General features: G+C 35.5%; 2 protein-coding genes across 3 annotated transcripts; both read right to left on the bottom strand.

The window, feature by feature from the left end:
- Nucleotides 1-597: 597 nt before the first annotated feature.
- On the bottom strand, nt 598-2,478 carry LOC122724524. Its single transcript, XM_043959715.1, has 2 exons — nt 1,708-2,478; nt 598-1,622 (listed from the first exon to the last, which is right to left on the bottom strand). Exon 2 carries the CDS (start codon nt 1,593-1,595, stop codon nt 1,140-1,142), a length of 456 nt encoding a protein of 151 aa, XP_043815650.1. The 5' UTR covers nt 1,596-1,622; nt 1,708-2,478; the 3' UTR covers nt 598-1,139.
- Nucleotides 2,479-5,667: 3,189 nt separating this feature from the next.
- On the bottom strand, nt 5,668-20,506 carry LOC110622782 (enhancer of mRNA-decapping protein 4). Of its 2 annotated transcripts, XM_021767417.2 has the most exons (13): nt 19,940-20,505; nt 18,919-19,835; nt 16,969-17,018; nt 16,742-16,898; nt 16,367-16,585; nt 15,932-16,060; nt 14,044-15,672; nt 12,000-12,359; nt 11,162-11,281; nt 10,632-10,802; nt 7,122-7,277; nt 6,871-6,996; nt 5,668-6,217 (listed from the first exon to the last, which is right to left on the bottom strand). In XM_021767417.2, the coding sequence occupies exons 1-13, from the start codon at nt 19,941-19,943 to the stop codon at nt 5,909-5,911; spliced, it is 4,347 nt and encodes a 1,448-aa protein (XP_021623109.1). In that variant the 5' UTR covers nt 19,944-20,505; the 3' UTR covers nt 5,668-5,908. The 2 variants fall into 2 exon arrangements, with proteins under 2 accessions (XP_021623109.1, XP_021623108.1); XM_021767416.2 differs by having other exon boundaries at nt 18,919-20,506.
- Between the last annotated feature and the right edge of the window lie 156 nt (nt 20,507-20,662).

Raw genomic sequence — 20,662 nt, 5'->3', positions numbered from 1 at the left:
CAAGAATATTTTGGGTCGGTTGTGTAAGAAATTCAATGGCATTTTTGACTCCTTGACTCTGGAGGATTTAGCTTGTCGAAAAGCCCTGGTGTTGGCTCGGTCTAAAGATTTTCGACATATTTTGATACAAAATATCAGAAGACTGCCCCAGCAGTCAAATCTTTTCAGTTTAATTAGTTTTGTTCAAGAACTTGTAGCTCATTGTATGGCTAGAAAGAGTTGCGTTATTTTATTTTAATCCTTTAATATAATATATCTGTGTCTTTTCGTTCCTCCCGGTTCAAGGAATTGTTGATGTGTTTTAGCGTAACCCTGGAAAAAAAGTAGATGGAGGTGATATGCGACGGCTAAATGAGGTTAAAAGCAATCTGAATTTTAGTTGGATCTGGACCAAGTCTACATTCTAGGTTGGTTTTGATTTTGTTTTATGTTGTTATGATTTAATAATCAAAATATTATATATTATAACTTTAAATATTTAATAGTTATTTACTATTTTTAATTAAAACAAAAATAAATAAAAAATTCAGCAACTCGAGAACACTGAATATCCATAAGATAATAGATCTTATATGAATATTACATTACAAGACAAACACTTGGATGAGTAATGATCTTCATTCTGCGTTAAGGTTTGATTAGAAAAATTAACATAATAAATCAAAATAATAAAGGTTTCCTCTTAGGAAAAACAAAGCAATTATAGCTACTCTTGTTTTGATCCATCATCCCTAGTTTTGAGATGAAACTTCTGTTTGGATTCTCTGTTCTATTGGAAGGAAGGTAATGGAGATCTGACAAAAGGAAATAAAAAATAAAAACTTGTTTTAAAAAATGTAGGAGCTGTGTACTCAATTATAAATTAAACAACGAACCTTTCAATGACATTAATCAATTATAGTAGTTTTTTACGCACAAACCTATGTGTTGGGTACACTGTGAATCGAGCTTAGGCCAGAATTTTCAAAATGTTTGAGTATCCTAACTTGTTCCTTTATTCTTAATTTTTATCTTTAAAAAGCAAAGGACGGTGACTCAACCGGATAGGCAATAAATGAATGTGCAAGAGATGGAGAAACTCCAGACGAGGATTTAATTTTCCTAGTTTACATGGATTGGACAAATTTGTTTGAGATCAATTAGGCATCCTCTTGTGTGAGTGGCTGGTTAAGTAAGGTGCAATCTGCATTCTCCATTTCCAAAGGCCACACACTCTCCTCGAACTTACCCGATGGAATATCTGTAGATTCCACAATCGTCTCTGAAGTTTCAGACAAATATTGGTCAGAAAACTCATGAGCCAGAGCAGCTGTTGTGTAAGATTCATGTAGAGAGAACTCAAAAGAGTCTTGGAAACACCAGTCTTCCCATTTGGAGATGACACCTTCTTTAAGCCAGGGGAAATCGAAAACCCCTAGTGCCAAATAGTTGTCAGAGGATTCACAGATTTGGTTATTGTCGTCGTGGTCATAGCTGCTCACTTCTATGTTGATACTGCCGATCTCAATGTTAAGATGTTGCTTCTTTGCAGTCTTCTGAAATGAGTCCTTGGCCTCCTGCCCCTCCCTTCCTCTCTTGTTGTTCTCCGGCTCCATTTCTGCTTAGTTTCTTGTGAGAGAGAGCTTACAAGAAGCAACCCTGATCAGAAATGTGTGTGGAACAAAGAAAATCAGAAAGAAAAATATGAAGAGGAAGAAAAATGATTACCTTCCAAGGAGAAGTTTGTTCCTTTTGTAAATAGGAGTGATGATTAAGCTTTGTTCACACGCTAGCCAATTTTAAGCTAAAACGTCTCAACCACATACATAAAAACTCCCAGTGTCACGCCATTTACCATGTTTTTGCTTTTGCTTTGATTCTCTCTCTTCCAGTAACGGCAAGAATGAAATGAAATGGGTGTTGGTTCCTCATTTTCCGTTCTTTTTCTCTCCCTTGATCCTTTCTTGCCTCTCTTTTAATGCTCTATTTTTAGTGCTAATGAGCCATCACATCACGTTTTTCTCTTCTTATGAAGCAGAGCTAAAGAGTAATTGAAGATTGTCACCGTAAGCATCATCTTATAGCTTTTGTTCTCGTCGTTGCACTTTGTCATTTAGAGTATCCACAGATCAAGCACTGCTAACTATTCCTTTTCCTATGGAATCATTTGCTTTTCCAAGCAGAAGAGCCACTGGAGTTTTCTACCACAACACCATTAATCAATTGAATGAATCAAAACAATGTTAATGTCTCATCAAGAAGGAGAAGGTTGTAGATGTCGAGAAAGTATAAGGGAAATTTTGATCCATTTTTTTATAGTGGAAGTGGAACCATTCGATTATGTTTTGAAAATATTTTAATGTTTAGATCTAGATAAGTATTTCCTATAAGGGAAATTAGAAGGAGGTGGAAGTTCTCAATTGAGCCTTTGACTTGGAATATGAACGGGCCATAACAGTCTTGTTTTAAATATTTAAAACACCTTTTACTTTTCAAATTTTTATTTTGACACTCAAAACTTCTATTTTTTATTTAAAGCTAAATTTTATTTAAACTAATTAGGAATATAAATGGATAGAGTATTCACAAAAATTAAACAAATTTAATTCAAACTCGATTTATATTATTAATATTTGAATCCATTTTCAAATCGGATTAAAAATAATATAAATTATCCAAATCTATCTCAAATCCGATTATTATTATTCTAATACATTTAATTTTATATATTTTAATTAATAATTTATATAAAAAATATTTTTCATTAATAATTTTCATTTTAAAAATCTAATATTTCTAAAAAATATTTAAATTTTAATTTTTAAATAAAAAATATATAAAAATAAATATTATTATAAAATATATTTTTATATTAAATTAATTATTTATATAAACGAGTTCTGATAATGAATACACAATATATTAAATTTGAATCCGAACCCATAATGAATATTATTTTTTAAATTTAAACCCATTCCAAACTCGATTATAATTATCTAAATCAATTTTATTAAAGTTCGATAAATTCGGATATTTAAAAATATACAATCCGTTAAAATTTTTAAAATTAACGCCTCAAACTTCCATGACGAGTATTTCTATTTCTATTTCTAATAATAAGCATAACTATAATTTCTATAAAAATTGAGGTGTTGTACAATAATCTTAATTTATGATTTAATATAAATATTTTTATAAAAATAAAAATAAAAATAAAAATCTTGCTTGGCAAGAATTTGATGTGATACGAACGGGGTTCATGAATAGTTACGGATTTGTTATGACTTGATTTGAAGTAACCGTAAACTGTACATACTATCTTTTATAGCTAACAATTTGCGCTAATCTCTCTAACAAATCTGCAACTATTCTAGAACTCCGTTTGTATCACATCAAAATTTCTTACTTGCCCTAATTATCTTGCACAAACTAAACTACAAGTTCTTAACACCATTAGTCATGCCCATGATTTTTCCTATCAATTTTCTTTTTTAAAAGGAAATCATTATTTTTTTTTTAATTTAGAAAAAGTAAATAAAACATAAAATTATAATCATCTTGTAATTCTTTTTAAAATATACATTTTCAAAGTAATCCTCCGATCAGACTCTACTTTAACGGCCCACCAAACTCTTGTTTTCACTCTTCAAAATTTCGTGATGAAAAATCTCAAAACATTATCTGCAACTGGTAGGCAATACAATACAATTGCTCTTCATAATACAACTTCTGGGGAACCTTTTCCTTTTTATTCAACTCTCTGTTTTCTTTCGTTTGCTTTCCTGGATTCTTAGTTCTGGGAGGAAACAGATTTACGTGAATTTCACTTCTTCATGAAAACTAATAATCAATTTATTCCTCAATAAAACTCCATACCTGTGCTTTCTCAAGAATTACCGCCGCCAAGTGCAAAAATTAGCCATCAAAATACAGATTTATTTCTTTTTTCCCCTTAGTGAAATTATATATTACTTGCAATTGGTTTTATATTTTTATCATTTCAGTTTCAGACTTCCATTAGCCATTCACCGTAAAACTATTTCATATAAAGATTCAATTTTTATTTGTTTGCCAGTTTCTTCCTCAATATAGGATCAAAATTTTTACTACAATTTAAGTATCTTTCAACCACAATTGTGCAGAAATTGAAGGGGATATCCTAATGGCTTCGTCCTCAGATGTATTGATGCCCATAATTCATCAAGAAGACAAGTCTGGGAGTTTTTATGCAGTTGGGAAGAATTACCTGATGATTTTTTCGTTAGTATACTTTGTCAATCTGCCTATCCGTCATTGTCATTTCTATGTTTGTAACCCCGTAACCAAACAGTGTGTGGCAATCCATACAAGTTCAGCATATGCAAAACCTATTCGTGCATCACTAGTCACTTGCTTTTAATCCTAGTGAATCTCCTCCTTATAAAGTTTTTTGCATTGGTTTGTGCTCAATAGGAACTCGTCACAGTCGTTCGAGCCATTCATTTATTTGGATGGTGCAATTTTGGTTTGTGCTAACATTAATCATATTTTAGTTTTTAGCCTCTTTAAAGAAAAATTACATGTGTTATTAAAATTTCAGAGTATGAAAAACATCAATTAATTTTTTTTTTAGTATTAAAAGATCGTTTCTATTATTTTAATTATGATAATTTTATATTATTACTATAGAGTTTAAAGGTGGATACATAAATTTTAATACATAAAATATAATATTAAATATATTGTAGCATGACAATTAATATTGTTAATATAATTTTTATTTTATTTTAAACCCTCCGTTAATTTTTTTTAAACACCAAAAATATAAAAACCCCAGCAAAACAACCCACAATCTTTCCAATTCCACCATGTGCTACGCCCCAAACTGCCCAACTCCAAAAGATTGGCTCCTACTGCCTACCTTCATAACTGTCTGTAACTTAACCATTCATTTCCAAACCAACTCCTCCTTTTCCTTCTTCATTCTCTCCCACTTCCTCTATATATAAATTGCTCAGCTGCTTTTTCCCACACCAGTCCTCTCTTTTTTTTTTCTTTTTTTTTTTCTAAATTATAGTACCCAGCTAAGTTCAGTCTCCACCCACCAATGTTGGTAAGCACCCCTTTGCCTTCTAAACCTTTTCTGCTTCATTTCCCTACCACTCATAGCATTCCACCAGTTCAACCTCTACTTCCCATTTTTAGAGTCACCGCTACAGCAGCACCTACCATTTGCATTCATTCATTCAAAACCCAGTCATCATCGCTTACGCTCTATCGACTCCTTCACATCCACCACACTGGCTCTCCAACTGAGATCAAAGCTGCATACAGAAGCTTAGCTAAACTTTACCATCCAGACACAGCTTCATCCAATCATAATGGGGGACGCTTCATAGAAATCCACAATGCATATGCCACGTTATCTAATCCTGTAGCTCGAGCTAACTACTATTTGTCCATCTGTGCCACGTCTGCTCATCATCACAGCAGATGTTCTGAATCCAACAACATCCCAGGATTCTGGCCAACTAGGAGGTGAGAAACTGATCAGTGCTGGTAGACCATATTATTTGCCTCTTGGTCTGGATATTCTCATTCTAGCACATATACCTCAATTCTTCCAAGATGAATCTTTCATCTTTCCTCAGCACATAAGCACTCACATGCCCTGTGTATATATCAATAGCAAGCTTTTCCCTTCACAAGTTATTGCAATTGCATATGATATTATTAAGGGGGGAAAAGTAGAGTACAAAATCATTTACAAGCTCAATTTAACTGCCCATGCAATTGAGATTCACTGTTTAAGGCTAACAAACATAAAATGGAGACAAAGACAAGTATGCGACTAATTCATACAAATCATAACAGCAATCCCCTTAAACCCTTCTAGACTCCTACACAAACCAAAAGTATATTTTACACATTTGCACAAACATAGGAAGAATCATTTACAGCTCATTTTCACAGAGTTTATGACATGCAGAAGAAGACGTATACTGGCAGATTCTGAAGCAGGTGTAGTGGGTAGATTCCTCTGATGGCTCAGTATCTGATACACTTGATCAAATATTGGCCTCACATGTACTGCAATCATTGGATCTGAAGGGTTTATAGCAACAGCCACGTCAGTCATCCATGCCAGCTTTCTAGAAGTTTCTTTGCTGATATCGCAGGCCAGTTGCTGTAAAAGGGCCAGAAGAACTCCTTGGCTCAAGGGTAATGGGACCATGGACAAAATCCCCGGCAGATCAACCTGGTAAAAGGAGATCAAATCAACTGTGAATTGTTCAACCATGCAATGATGTTGGTGTCATTGCGCAGTTTGCTTTCTCACAATGTGCAACAACAATAATCCCTCAGACAGTTTTAATGAATAAACAAATCCAATGACCTAAGTTCTCTACCGGTAGCTGGCCTCTTCTTACAAATTTTCCATGAGAACCAATAAGAAAATATGAAGTCAAGGAAATCATCTAGAAACTTGTAAATGCAAAAAGGTTGATCTGAGAGAATTGGTTTTAAAGATGTATAAATTTGTTATTCTGCTATCCGCATGGCTTGGCTGATCTCAATTCTCAAGTTGTATATAACTATCTATCTAGTGATCTGGTTCAACTGATAGACCCCAAGGACAAGTGCTGTTGTAAACAGCAGAGTTGATATGGCAATGAAATATCCAAAAGGATATATCTAGCACGAAACATGTTCCCAGTTAGATGTGTCATTTTGCTCATCTCAAATTGTTTTGTTGCTGATTAGAAGGCATTAAGTATGCATCTCACCACTTTATCATATGTGCCTTTAGTTCATAAACAAGGTTTATCATTCCCTAGAGAAAGGGGCTTCCATAAGGCCTGAGATGTCAGAATTTCAATCCTGAAATATAAACTTTATGACAGATCATACCTGAGAACATAACCAGGAAACTATAGAGACATCACTTCTGTGCAGCGCTGCTGTGAATGCTTCCTCGAATTTGCACTCAGCTATCAATCTGGATAATTCTTTTGTTGGATCCAAAGGAGCTTCAGCCTGTTTATATGACCAGTCCACATGTCAGATGCAAGAAAAATTCCTTTACAAGTTGAGAACAAAGTAGATTACTGCTTTCTGCAAGCAGATACCTCTAAAAACTCAATAATATACAAAAAGCATACCATTTCATGTAAAGCAGCCAATGGTCCATTACTCAAAGAGGGATTTGCTACTTTGGAGTTCACACCGGCAGCTGCAATAGCAAAGAGCTTGTGTTGGCCCTCAGCTAATTCACTACTCAGGGTCTGAGTGATTGATGATGCTGAATTGATGGCATCCTGCAGTTGTCAAAGCACCCCAAATTACATTCAGTTTCAATTACAAACGGCTGTAAACACAAGATGAAAATAACCTCAAATCTGCTGTGATGGCTAAGGAGTAGAGTAGTAAGCAACTAAGGAGTAGCTCAGTTATTTTAGATGGTAGTTTCCACAGTTAGAAAGGGGGGAAAGAGAAATATTGCAGTTACAACTCTCTTAGAAGAGTAGTTACACCAGTCAGAAGTAGTTACCAGCTAGAAGAAGTATAAAAAAACGATATCAGTATCTGCATTCTGCAATCATTCATTCCAAGAATCAATATATCTAGTTCTCTCTATATCTTCTTTACTTTTCTCAACCTAGTCTACTTTTATCTTTCTCCGCCGATATTTTTGTTTTCGCCCATTTTTTTGTTTTGAAGGGTATTACAGGTCTGATACATAACAATTGGTATTAGAGCAGGTCCAAGGCTTCCCAAAATTCCACGTTTTTTTCTACTAATCTATCAATTAATTCTTCTGCTCTATCTTTTTTTCTTTCATGAAATTTCAAGAATTATCAATAAACTCAGTCTACCTTCTATCTTTTCTCTGTTTCCTTCTCTCTAAACACTTCTCTTCCTTTCTTTCTCTATTTCTTCCTACTTCTTCTGATTCTTTCTTTCATTCTGTTTCTCTTCTCAACTAATCTCTCTCAGATCTATCTTCAAGCTTTCCGTTTCCATTTATCTGTGTCAGAACTCTGTTTCAGTTTTGATACTACCTGTTTCAGGTCTGATTCTGTCCAGTTGACAAATTCTAGAAATATCAAGAAAATATCTGATTCTTTCCTTTCAAAGTCCTCTATTTGTACTTGATTTTCCCTCTCTTTCTTCCTGTTTCTCTCTCTTTCTCTAACTGTCAAGAACAGATTCCCCTCTCTTCTCTGTTTTCAATTTCTCTTCTTTTTGTTTTCTGTATCGGCCATCAGAATTCTCTTCTTTCAGCAACTCTACAATCAGCCATGGAACTACAACCTTGGCAACAAAAAAATCATTCTGGCTACCGCTTGAGCATATTGACAAGCTGCTGGAAAAAGTGGATCAAAATCCCAAAGAAAAATCAGAAAACTGAAAGTGATGGCAAGGAATTGAGAAAGATTGAGGAGAGAGAGGCTGAGGAGACTGATTTTCTTGATGTTGCATCATTTTGCCATGGTAATGCAGAAAGGAAGAGCTTGACATTGTTAGAGAAGGTGAAGAACGGAGGAAGAAGAGGTTGATATTGTGGATGATGGAGAAGAGGAAGAGGTTGATACTATTAGTGATAAAGAGGAGATTGTTCTGGATCAAGCAGATTCAATTGAAAATGCAGGCATGGCTTCTTCTGAGAATCAAGAAGACATTGACAAAAAATCCTCAAATCTCTAGAGCATTTCAATATGAAGATAGACCAAAATTTCTGTTATGGCCTTCAGCATATAACTAAGCAGGATGAGGTTGTTGTTGCTGAAGTTTGAGTCTAGTGCATAAAAATAGCATCACGGGGTAACCTTGATGGAGATTGCAATTTCCTGTAGCAGTGGGGATGAACTGAACGTATTAGTTCAAGAGAATCATGATTGTGAGTTCCTAATATTCATAGAGGATAAACGGGAGAAATCAATGTTGAATCCCACATCGGTTATGGAAAGGGGTAATGTGCCCCTTATATGGGCCATAGGCAATCCTCCTCCTTGAGCTAGCTTTTGGGGTGAGTTAGGCCTAGCCCAAATTTAATATGGTATCAGAGCCTCCCCATCCGATGTTGGGCACCCCATAAATATGCCACGCACCAGTAGGAATTATGGGCGTGAGGGGTGTGTTGAATCCCACATCGGTTGTGGAAAGGGTAATGTGCCCCTTATATGGGTCATAGGCAATCCTCCTCCTTGAGCTAGCTTTTGGGGTGAGTTAGGCCTGGCCCAAATTTAATAATCAAAAAGGCTGCAAAAGAAATTAATCTTGAAGGGAGCCGCATTTGTAATTACGAAGAAGATGAATTTGAAAGATGGGGAAGGCAAAGAAAGAAAGGGAAACATGAAGGAAGAAAGTCAAGTTTCAATATGCAGGGTATTAGTTTTGGTCATCAAAATTGTCTTAGTAGCACATGGTCTATAATTTGCTAATATGTTTTTCTGATTGTTATTTCTTCATCTTTTAGGACAAGAATGATTTCAAGAGATGGGAAACGTTATGACTAAAGTGTGGAGTAGTAAGTGACTAAAGAGTAGCTCAGTTAGTTTAGCTGGTAGTTTCACAGTTAGAAATAGGGGAAAGAGAAGTATTGTAGTTACGACCATCTTAGAAGAGTAGTTACAGCTTTTAGAATTAGTTACTAGCTAGAAGTTCAAAAGCAGAACCAGTATCAGTATCCATTCATTCATAGAGTCAATACAAAGAATTATATTTATTCTCCTCTAACTCTCTCTAAACCTGCTGCCTTTCCTTTTTCTCAACCTAGTATATTTCTATCTTTTTCTCCCCCTATTTTCTGTTTTGAAGGGCATTACAGTTCTAGCACATAACATCTGCCATGCAATGAAATGTAAATATAGAACATCTTGGTCCTACCAACATATGTCTTCCGTAAAAACACTTTAATATAGGTTTTCTTTGATATCATAATTGCATTGATAATACTATGGGGTCCATTCACTTAGCCACTTAACAAATCATATTTACACAGCCTGGTGCAGCAATGAATTTATAAAGATAATTCAGAAGTTGTTTGAAACAGATACATAATGGCAGAGCAGTGTGGACTGTGGAGTGAAAGCTCTTTAGATTCCTAATTCCAATATCAATCTAACATATAAGCCCGTCGTGAGGTTGACATGTTGTAAAGCTAAATATTATATTGTATAAGTGATTTTCAGGACTTCATATTTTTATCTATGGAATACCTTCTTTTTTTTTCCAAAGTATGGAATACCATTAGCAGCTTATAAATTTTGAAATCACACTTTCATGAGGAGCATGTGCATACAAGGTCTTATTAAGAGGTGAACTACGAATATCATAAAGCAGTATGCAGGGCTAAATCTGCCCAAACACAAACAAAGAGAAACAAAATGCATGATTTTTTCAAATCTAAATGACATTATTAGTAAAAGTTATGCTAGTCACACCCAAACACAAAAAAAAAAGTCGCAAAATTATGCTTATCAAAAGGAAAAAAAAACAGATAATTATAGCAACACATATTAAGAGAAAAAAAAGAAAGAGTTTTTAAAATCCAAATGACATTATCAGCACAAAATTATGCTTATTGCAAAAAAAAAATTATAGCAATAAATAAAAAGCAGAAGAAATATAGGGATATTTAAAATGCTCCTAGCAACAAGTATCATTACCCTAAGAGCAACGGCCAAGTGAGAATGTGCAGAGTCAAACTGTTGTTGAGCAGCATTGAGATGATTAATGAGCCCTTTTTGAAACGTGGAATCAATTTGATCAAACATAGATTTGCATGACATCTCAAATGCTGGAATAATTGCAGCTTCCAAACTAGATCTCAGTGCGTCCTGTAAGTATAAATCACATAATTTTCATTAGAATCAAAGAATTGCTTCTTGAAAATGATTAAGAAAGAAGGAAAGGAATAAATTCCATATAAGCACATAAAGAAACACATCACATTCATTCCAGCCAGGTATAAAACTAAAACATCTCTCGGGATACCTAAGTTCATAAAATTATGATAATGAATTAATAAAAACTGATGCAAAAAGGTCAGTAAGATCTTTAAGAAAAAATGAAATAGAAAGGTCTGAACTCTGAAACAAAGCTACTCAATATCAACCTAGTAAATATGAAGCTTCATAAGTCATAACCATTAAAGACAATGTTTAAAGTAACTGCTTCATAGTTAACTTAAAACAACCTGAAGAGCTTGCTTTCCAGAAGTTTGAAACTGTGATTGCATTTGCCTGGCTACCATGCCTTCAAGTTTTGTACTAACAGATTTTTCCAGTTGATTCACTGCCTTCTCCCCCACCCCTCTCTGCAAAAAATAAACAATAAGAAATAAAATAAAATTAAAACATTGACAAGCCTTCTTTATGGGGAAAAACAAGAACATAAATTCTACAAAATTTTTGCATCTTAATAGGTCTTGGAAATCGGATGGCTATTTTGCAGTTTAACAAGCATTTTGGATCAAGTCTGTTGAATCCCACATTGGCTGTGGAAAGGGGTAATGTGCCCCTTATATGGGTCATAGGCACACCTCCCCCTTGAGCTAGCTTTTGGGGTGAGTTAAACATAATCCAAATTTAACATGGTATCAAAGGCTCTCCATCCAATGTTGGGCCTCCCATAAATATGTCATGCACCAGTAAAATTCTGGGCGTAAGGGAATGTGTTGAATCCCATATCCACTGTGGAAAGGGATAATGTGCCCCTTTTATAAGCCTTAGGCACTCCTCCCCTTGAGCTAGCTTTTGGGGTGAGTTAGGTTTGACCCAAATTTAACAAAGTCCATCAAATAAAGCAAAACAATATTGAAAAGCTAACACAACAAACAATGCGTAGGATCAAAGTATGGCTCAGGGTAATGAATATAGTAAAACAACAGAATCTAATCTGATTCCTGAGTCATAATGCACCTAAAAGACGAAGTACTTTGATTCAAAGGGTTGAAGATCACAAAACAAGTCTTGATTAAATAGAACAACCAGACAAGACAGAAATTTTGATAACTGAAAAGCTTGAACATTCACCTGGAATGACTCGTTAATCGCTGAAGATATGCTTTTCTCCAGAGTGGGAGTAATTGCACGAGCTACAGCAGGTCCAACTGCAGCTATCTCCTTCTTTAAAGTTTTATCTAAAGTGCTTGGTAAATCCTTGTTTACACAATTCGTAATCAAATTAATCATCTGTTGAGTACGATCTCGCTCTAACTTCTCATGCTTTGTGTTTTCTTCTTGGAAACGAGCCCATAAAGCATCAGTATTAGCTTTAACAACTTTCTCAATGCTCCGGCCCAAGGATGCCTCTAGTCTTTTGCCTTCCTTGGAAACTGGGACAGAAACCATCACAGCCATCTGCTTCTGCATTTCTTTCTGCATGCTCAGTAACTGTGAATTTAAAACAAAACCATTAGCCGTCATCATTGGTTAAGACACTCAAGTCTACAGAAGCATAACCTATGCTAAACGTTTCATATACAAAGGAGATGAGGAGAGAGATTTAATCATGAAATGTTCCAGCTAGATTAAAGAGGATTGGATCAAATTTGGGAGTGATAATTGGTTGGTATCGGATGACTAAAATCCAATTCTTATGTCTATTGATCCAATTCATGCACTGTTAACCTCAAATCCTAGAACTAACTTATTGAGAAAATTGTAGATGCATAATATCAATGATGGATCTATTATACAAAATTATTTGCAATGGCACTTCACCATCAACATTGGTTGCCAGCATGATTCACCATCACCACCATTAATAATCATTGTCATCTCCACAACCATTTCTCCCATGCAAATAGAGAGAGGGAAAGGAAAGGTTGCAAGAGAAATGATGGATAATTTTCAGATCAAAATCTCAAACATAAATGGGTAGTCAGGTGATCTTCTAAAGAGCAGGAGAACTGATGTTGGGTAATATAATAAGGCTAATTTACACTTTAGTTCCTGAATTTTAGTATAATTAACAAATCGGTCCCTGTATTTTTAAAATCGAACTCTTAAATTCGTCTATAATAAATCTGTCCAAATGAGAGATCCTTCTCTCCATAATTCCGTTAGTCAACAAGTCAAAGGAAAAATAAACATTTCAAATACCTAAAATAGGTGGGTGAAGCATTTTATACTGCGTAAACTACACTTTAGTCCCTAAATTTTAACGTAATTAACATATTAATCCTTATATTTTTAAAATTAAATCCTTAAATCTCTCTATATTCAATCCATTCAAAATTACAGTTCAGAACTCCATTATAGACATTAGTTTAAAGTAGTGAGTGGTCAAACTTTTAAAAGTACAATTTCTTCCTAAAATACCTTTTGTAAAAATCTACAATTTATTTAAAGGTTACTTGGAACCACTTAAAAATAACTGAAATTGTAAGTATTGTTTGAAAGTTTTGAAATTATCAAGTACTAGAATATTTTAATGAACGGAAATTGAAGAACAAAAAGTGTTAAATTTTAATTAAATAGGATAATCTAGATAAAAGTTAATGGAGACTTAAGTGGTCTTTCAAATGAAAAAGAAATTATTAAAAAGTTTAAATTTTAATAAATAAAGGAAAATGATTAAAACTCTAATTCCTTAATATTTTTAATTTAAAAAGAGAACAATAAAGATATTTTTACGCTTTTAATTGCAAGAAATGGATGAAAAGATTAGAATCTAAATGGACTAACTATGGAGAGATTTAAGTGTTCGATTTTAAGAATACAGGGACCAATCCGTTAATTATGCTAAAACTTAAGAACTAATATGTAGTTTACCCATTTAAAAAGGGTAATAAAAATATTTCTACACTTTTAACGGCAAAAATGGATGGAAATCTCCCATTTGGATAGACTGATTATAGAAAAATTTAAGTATTCAATTTAAAAAATACAGGGATCGATCCGTTAATTATGCTAAAACTCATGGACCAAAGTGTAATTTATCCTATAATATATCAAGCAAGTTAGACCACGGCACCAAATTAACATGGGGTAATACTTGCAAAGAACTCATCAAAATGTATGCACACAATTGCAAAACACAAACACAACAATTCAATTTTCAAACTTCAACCACCTGATCAAGCATATCTTGCATGGCAGACAATTGAGATAAAGCAGCGTCACTAGATTGGGCACCAGAACTGCAACCTGGTTCATTGGATGAATCTGTGGAGTTGTAAGGACTTGCAGAAGGCGACGATGGACCAGAAAATTGAGAGTTTTTCGCTTTTTGTTTTTTTCCTTTTGTAGATGGAGTGGACTGGGGGACTACCACAGAAGTTTCTGATTCACCAACCTTTTCAGGTGTATCTTTTCTTATATCATGCCCTCCATCTTCACCATTTGTTGGAGGTCTATCTGATATGTCTGAGACACCACTTTCAAGAGCCTGCTGAATTCCCCCTACAGTATAGGCTTCCACAGAACAATCTCTGGCCATCTGGATACCAAGATCTGAGGCCTGAGAGTAGAATGGTTTTTCCTTTTTCTCTGGAACATTGGCATGGGATTCTCTAGGCAAGTCAAAGTCATTACTTTGATTGGTTCCTGTCTCTCCAACAACTTTAACCTCTACCTCCACACTTTCCATGTCATGGTTGACAACCACATCCTGGATCTTTGCCTCTCCCACATTCATGACCTGACAAATTTGAGAATTCTCAGCAGATGAGGAACCTCTTGATAGTATTTCCGATGGGGTTATAAGATGGGTTGGGTGTTTAAACGTTACAGGAGGTTCAGGAACCACAGAGATGTCAGTTTGTGAAATGTTTTTCTGACCCTTCCTCAAATTGTCACCTGAAGAAGGGACATCAGCCATGTCATTTGCAGTATCCATTCTGTGCTCAACCAAATAGTCAAGGACAGGCTGGTCAACTACATGATTATTGAGTTGCATGCTAGGCTCGATGCTCTTTGATGGACCATGGAAGCCTGACAATTTTTGAGAGAGCTGTGGACTCGATGGAAGTGGAGGAGACAAGATACCAATATTTTCAATACTATTATGTGAAGCCGAAGCACCATCCTTGGTGTCTACACCTGAAGTATCAATATCAGGCAAGATAGCAACCTCAGAGGCAGTCAGGCTTTCAGGATGGCTTGCTGTGGGAGCATTCTCAGAACTGCTGGAAAGCATAGGTTCTATGGGAGCCCCTTTACCTAGGGGAACCATAGTTGGTTTACTTTCATGAGAAGATTTCATGATAGTGGAACCATCAGAACTAGCAGCATCAAAAATACGAGAAACATTAGATTCTTTTTTCTCCAACTCCATGTTCTCCAGAGGAGGTGGTAGGCACTGTGACAAATTCAAAGCATACTGCTGAATAGCCTGTGTTTGGACACAGTAAACCTGAACAACATGTTCTCCATTAGGTAAACTGTCACTAGTTCCAGTTAGACTCAAAATTGGCATTGTCACTGTAAACTCAGCTATGTAATCCATGCGGGTAGCAGCTGGATAAGGTCCATATTCTATGTGTATTGCATAAATAGCATTCTTCTTGGCATTCGCCAACAGAAATAAGCCAGCATGAGGCAGTGCTACAACTTCATTAAAGAATGCATCCTCAAAAGTAGATTCAGCAGAACTCTTTAAGGTCAATGTCTGATTACACTGCCACGATTCAGCATCCCTAGGCAACAGCCAGCCCTCCTCACTTGCAGAGACCCAAATCCTCACTTCCTGATTCAGTGGCCCCTGTAAATAAGAAATTTAAATAAACATTAATCTAATTACGGGAAGAATTATGTACAATGAAGGATTATAGGTGATTACTATTGCCATCAGGCCATGCTACTAGATCAATAGCATGATTGGAAGTTTAAAAAAAACCATTCAAGTTGCCTTTTTTCTAAAGAAAAATAAAAAATAAAATAAATACTTCTATGGACCTGAAACATGTTAAGCATGTTATGCACCACAACATCTTTTGCTGAAAGGGAAAGAAAGGGCCTACCCCAGTGATAAGAACTATATGATCAGGACGGTGGGGAGCAGTCAAGAATGCCACAGAGTTTACAGGGTCACCATCATGAGGTCTTAAAATTGCAAGTGGCACTGCTTTTCGGTCTTCCCAAATCTTGACCTGCAGAAGATATTGACTGTTCATCCAGCAAAAAGCACAAAAAGTGGAATAAACCATAAACTATTTAACTGGTGGTCACATATTGATCTTTACCAAAGCTGATGAACCATGTAGTGACTTAGTCAGATAGCAACTATGTAAACTGAAATACACAATTCCTTTACAGCACTATCCATACCACTAAAAGGTATATGGGTGTGTATTTGGAAGGGGCTGGGGAGGAGGAGAGCAAAAGCCGCATAGCTATAGTAAAAGGACATATTACAAGACTGCCAAGCAAAGAAGATGATGAAGGAAAAAACAGACCGTGCCATCTGCTGAAGCTGAAGCTAAACGGGTGGTCATCCATTGACACATTGACAACTCAGTAACTTCACCCTCATGCTTACCAGCAAGCTGGACCCCATCAATCAACTTATCAGTGGAACAATTGAGAAGTTTCTCTGCTGAAAATACTTCACCTTTGCCAACTTTAATGGTATCAATTTTCAGGATATGATTTCCAATGGCAACCATCAAAATTTCCTGTAAAGTACTTAGGCAATAAAAAAATTATGCAAAACTAACAACCGTAAGCAAAAACCAAGCAACAAGTGGAGAAAAAAGAAAAATGTATAACAGTATCAGGACATGGTGTTAGGATAGCATACTGATAACATGAAAAACAGAACCCATTATTACTTGTTTGTGAGGATGCCAACAAACTCGTGGATGGACTGATTCTCCCTCTGATATTATCTGAAGGGCAAGGATAATCCTTTCAAAAATTTGAGGCTTCTCTTCCTCATCTGACCCCTCATTGATCTTTCGTATGAAGACCCGTCCATCAATGCATGTGCTGCAGAAAAGAAAGTTAGCATATTCTACTTATTTTCTGCTTTTTTGTGCTTAACAATGCAAAAAGTTACCTGGCCAGAAGGTGAACATCCTCAGCAAAGAACACCATATCTGTTACTTTCTACACAAAAGGGAAAAAAAAGCAAAAAAAAAGTGCATGTTAATGATCTAGAGAGAGAAAGAAAGAGAGAGAAACCTGTAAGTTTAAGTTTTGCATGCTACATCTGCAAATTATAATATTACAGGACACTGAACATGTTACAGAGGATGTATGGTTACAAGAATATAATGCAATACTTGAATAAGCAACAGATAATTATCCCAAACAAAATGGAATGCAGGCGGCAAAAAGTTGAGTTAGTGGGGTAAAAAGAAAATTTATTTATTCAATTCAGATGAAAATACTGTATACAATTATGTAAATATCTATTGGCAGAATTGAGTAGAAAAAGAAAATAATTTCATGCAATAATAAATTTTCACTATAATTTCAAAATTACAATTATCCTTGATGAGATTTTATTTTATAAAAAGTATCACTTAATTAATTCATTAGCAATGCTGTCAAAAACAGCTTCAAATATAAGTAATCATAAAAATACTTATTCAATTCTGCAATCAAGTTTTCACAATTTCCATTGCAGAAATAAATACCCATTCAACACTTGCAGTTGCAACAGGTTTTGTTGATGCCAATTTCTCAACTAAACAAACTAAAATATATACTAGATGTTTTATATATTCATGTCAAATTATCAATTATCAAAATAATTATGATCTAAATGCTAATTACTATTTTAAAAAAAAGTACAATACTATGCAAACAAAAGTCTAAATTTATTAAATATAGTAATATTTAAAAAATTTTGTGGGGAAAAAAATTATTTTAGTGGGTCATATGGATATATATATATATATATATATATATATATATATATATATATATTATATAGATGCTATTAAAAACGAATTACAAGGTGATTCACCCTTGAATATGTTCCATGACAGGGAAAAAAGCATAAAATTTAGCCAATTGAGATCACCACATAAAAGAAAGAAATTCAATCAACCAAAACAGAGAAATTGATGAGGCTTGATCTACAGAGTACCAGCCTATCCAAAAACTTTGGATATTATCTGCATGTTGTGCTGTATAATGCTAAAATTCTAATGAATCATAAGTAGCAGGATCTTTATCTATTTAGTGGTCAAGTATTTACATTGACAAGAACTTTGTGCAAAAAGCAGCAAAGGACAGTAAAGAAAAATATAAATTGTAAAAGCTCAGTCGATTATGTCCTAGCATATTAGGTCAGGACTCACAAGAAAGCAATATGAAAAGAGTTGCATCAATAAATGTCAGATAGATATGAAGAATAGATGAATGCTGCAGTCCAGAATCAGTATCTTCTAACACCCCTACAAATGATATTACCACTCATGACATGGAAAAGGAGAAGGAAGAAATAAATAACAATCTTTTTTCCTGGAATCATCTCCCAATAATAAAAAGAATGAAGGAAATTAGCAATGAGAATATAAGCATGGCCAAACTAGAATTCTATCAGCATTCAGCACTGGAAAATAACTCTTTTTTTTCCAAAAGCACATTAAGCACTCACAACTAATTGACAACAGGTAGGAACTAGATATGAACCTGAAAACATAAAGGCAACTAATTACAATGAAGAATAATATGATTGACGAGATTAGGTGCACCCATATAACATGTGGGGAAAATGTGAGAGGAAGCAGCAACCATAATAATTTTAATAAGGTTAGAAAAACTTTTGCAGCTATTACAAATAACCATTCATATTCTTGCGGCTTCATGAGATGTGTTGATAACAAATACCCTTAAAAGTCCTCTTGTTGGTTGTTCAAAATTCTATGTGGCATTAGTTAAAGGCACACACTTTCAGAGGAATGAAATTAATAATCACTTCTAAGGCTTGAAAAATGTTGTTAAATAAAAGAAAAACAATACTACTAGGTTTGCAAGAGAAAAAAAAAAGTCTAACCTGGTTATGTCCGCGGAGCAAGGATCTCAAGGCAGTATTGATATTGAGGATGCGAATAGCTCCAGGCTTAAGTCCATAGCAAATGTAATTTCTATTGACAGCTATCTGACGGCCAAGTACAAGACCAGGATCAGAGACGTACTTGGTGATGGGAGTGACTTCGAGTTGTGGCTGCACCTCGCCTTGCAATCTGACATCAATATCATACACGACATGGTTGCCAATCAAATGGCGCCCTTTGGGGAGCTTGCTGCTGAGCATTCTCATGGGGGTTGGGCTGGGCTGCTGCGGCTGGTGAGTTGGGGATGCCAAACTGACAGGCGGGGCAGATGGGATGGGAGCATTGAAGTTAGATACAGCTGACGAAGAAGATGCGGAAGAGAAGGGCATGATGAGACTAGTGGAGGGAGGATGTTGTTGCTGGTGGTGGTGATTGGTGAGGATGTCCATTAATACACCACTGGGATTAGGGTTATTAGGCGAGAAAGGAGAAGGAGAAGGAGCAATAGAAGGTGCAGCGACAGCAGTAGCAGGAGGAGGAAAAGAAGAAATGGGTTGAAGTCTATTCTGCTGTTGCATGTTAGTGAGGAACTGATTGTGATGCTGTTGAAGTTGTGGAGCAGGAGTAGGATAAGGAGTGAGGTAGTGAGGGTGATAAGGGTGGTAAGGCCCAGTAGGAGGAGGATAAGAGGAAGATGGAGTTAAATATGGAGGCGAAGAAGCAGGAAGAGATGAAGGGAGAGGAAAGGAAGGAGAAGTTGTGAGATTGCCAACAACTGGGTTAGAGCTGCTAGGACTCAAAGGAGGCTGTGGCTGTGGCTGCTGCTGTTGTGGTGGGTTTGAAGATTGCATCATATTCATATTCATAGGGCTTGAAGACGGCTTGAACAGCTTATTCACATCAAACACGCCACCCCCTTGATTTGGAGGATTACCAGGGGAAGCCATTAATTAATACCAAAGTGATCTATTCAGATTAATTAGATTGACTATGAGAAAGAGAGGAGATTTTGAAGCTTACGCATAAGAATTCATGGATCCGCTGATTTTGATTCGTTTCAGATCAAAAATGGAGGTTGGATTTGATTATTGGATTCGTCCTTCAAATTCATCCCCACTGTGTCTGTCTCTGTCTCGACCCCCAGTGGAAGACGAGTGAAAGAATTGAACCAAAAAGCTGAGAGGAAAGAAAAAATTTTTCATTTAAAAAAAAAAAAAATTATATTTGTACTACAAGAAAAAAATATAGAGTTCCTTGACGGCGACGGACAACACAGAGACGAAGCTAACGGAGAATTAATTATTGCTTTTTTTCTTCGTCTTCTTCTGTTTATGTCACCCCCAGAGGCAGACATGCATCGCTACTCCCAGCTGTAGCTACTCCACGTACCCCAAGTTTGCATCTTTGAGAATTGCGGGTCATTGCATAATCGGCTTTACAATGTCGATCCATTAGTTCTTCCAATGCCCTTGGCTTTGGTAATGGCGGTAATTAAGGCAGCAACACATTCCTAATTGATTGGCACAGATTTTTAGTGACAATTAACCTTCGACTGGAACAGCCATACATGCCCTGAAACACCGTCAGCTGCGACTCATCATCTATGTAAACTTTTTTAAGGGTATATCTGGCTTTGGAATTAGCTGATAATTTCCAAGTGTATTTTTTGCTCTTTATTAGATCGGTAAATTATAGGATCATTTTGGGAGCAAAAAGTAAGATATCATTAAACGTTGACATGAA

Source organism: Manihot esculenta, chromosome 9, assembly GCF_001659605.2.
Source record: "Manihot esculenta cultivar AM560-2 chromosome 9, M.esculenta_v8, whole genome shotgun sequence".
NCBI lineage: Eukaryota > Viridiplantae > Streptophyta > Magnoliopsida > Malpighiales > Euphorbiaceae > Manihot > Manihot esculenta.
The sequence above is the reverse complement of the archived record's forward strand: the minus strand, read 5'-3'. Positions and strand labels throughout refer to the sequence as shown.

What these genes read in the sequence shown, in the direction of transcription:
- LOC110622782 (XM_021767416.2), bottom strand. Translation starts at nt 19,866, where the DNA reads ATGGCTTCCCCTGGTAATCCTCCAAATCAAGGGGGTGGCGTGTTTGAT. An exon ending in CAGCTTCAGCAGATGGCACG is followed by an intron (nt 16,061 to 16,366) that starts GTCTGTTTTTTC and finishes TATCTTCTGCAG; the next exon opens with GTCAAGATTTGGGAAGACCG. An exon ending in CGATTAACGAGTCATTCCAG is followed by an intron (nt 11,282 to 11,999) that starts GTGAATGTTCAA and finishes TATTTTTTGCAG; the next exon opens with AGAGGGGTGGGGGAGAAGGC.
- LOC122724524 (XM_043959715.1), bottom strand. Translation starts at nt 1,595, where the DNA reads ATGGAGCCGGAGAACAACAAGAGAGGAAGGGAGGGGCAGGAGGCCAAG.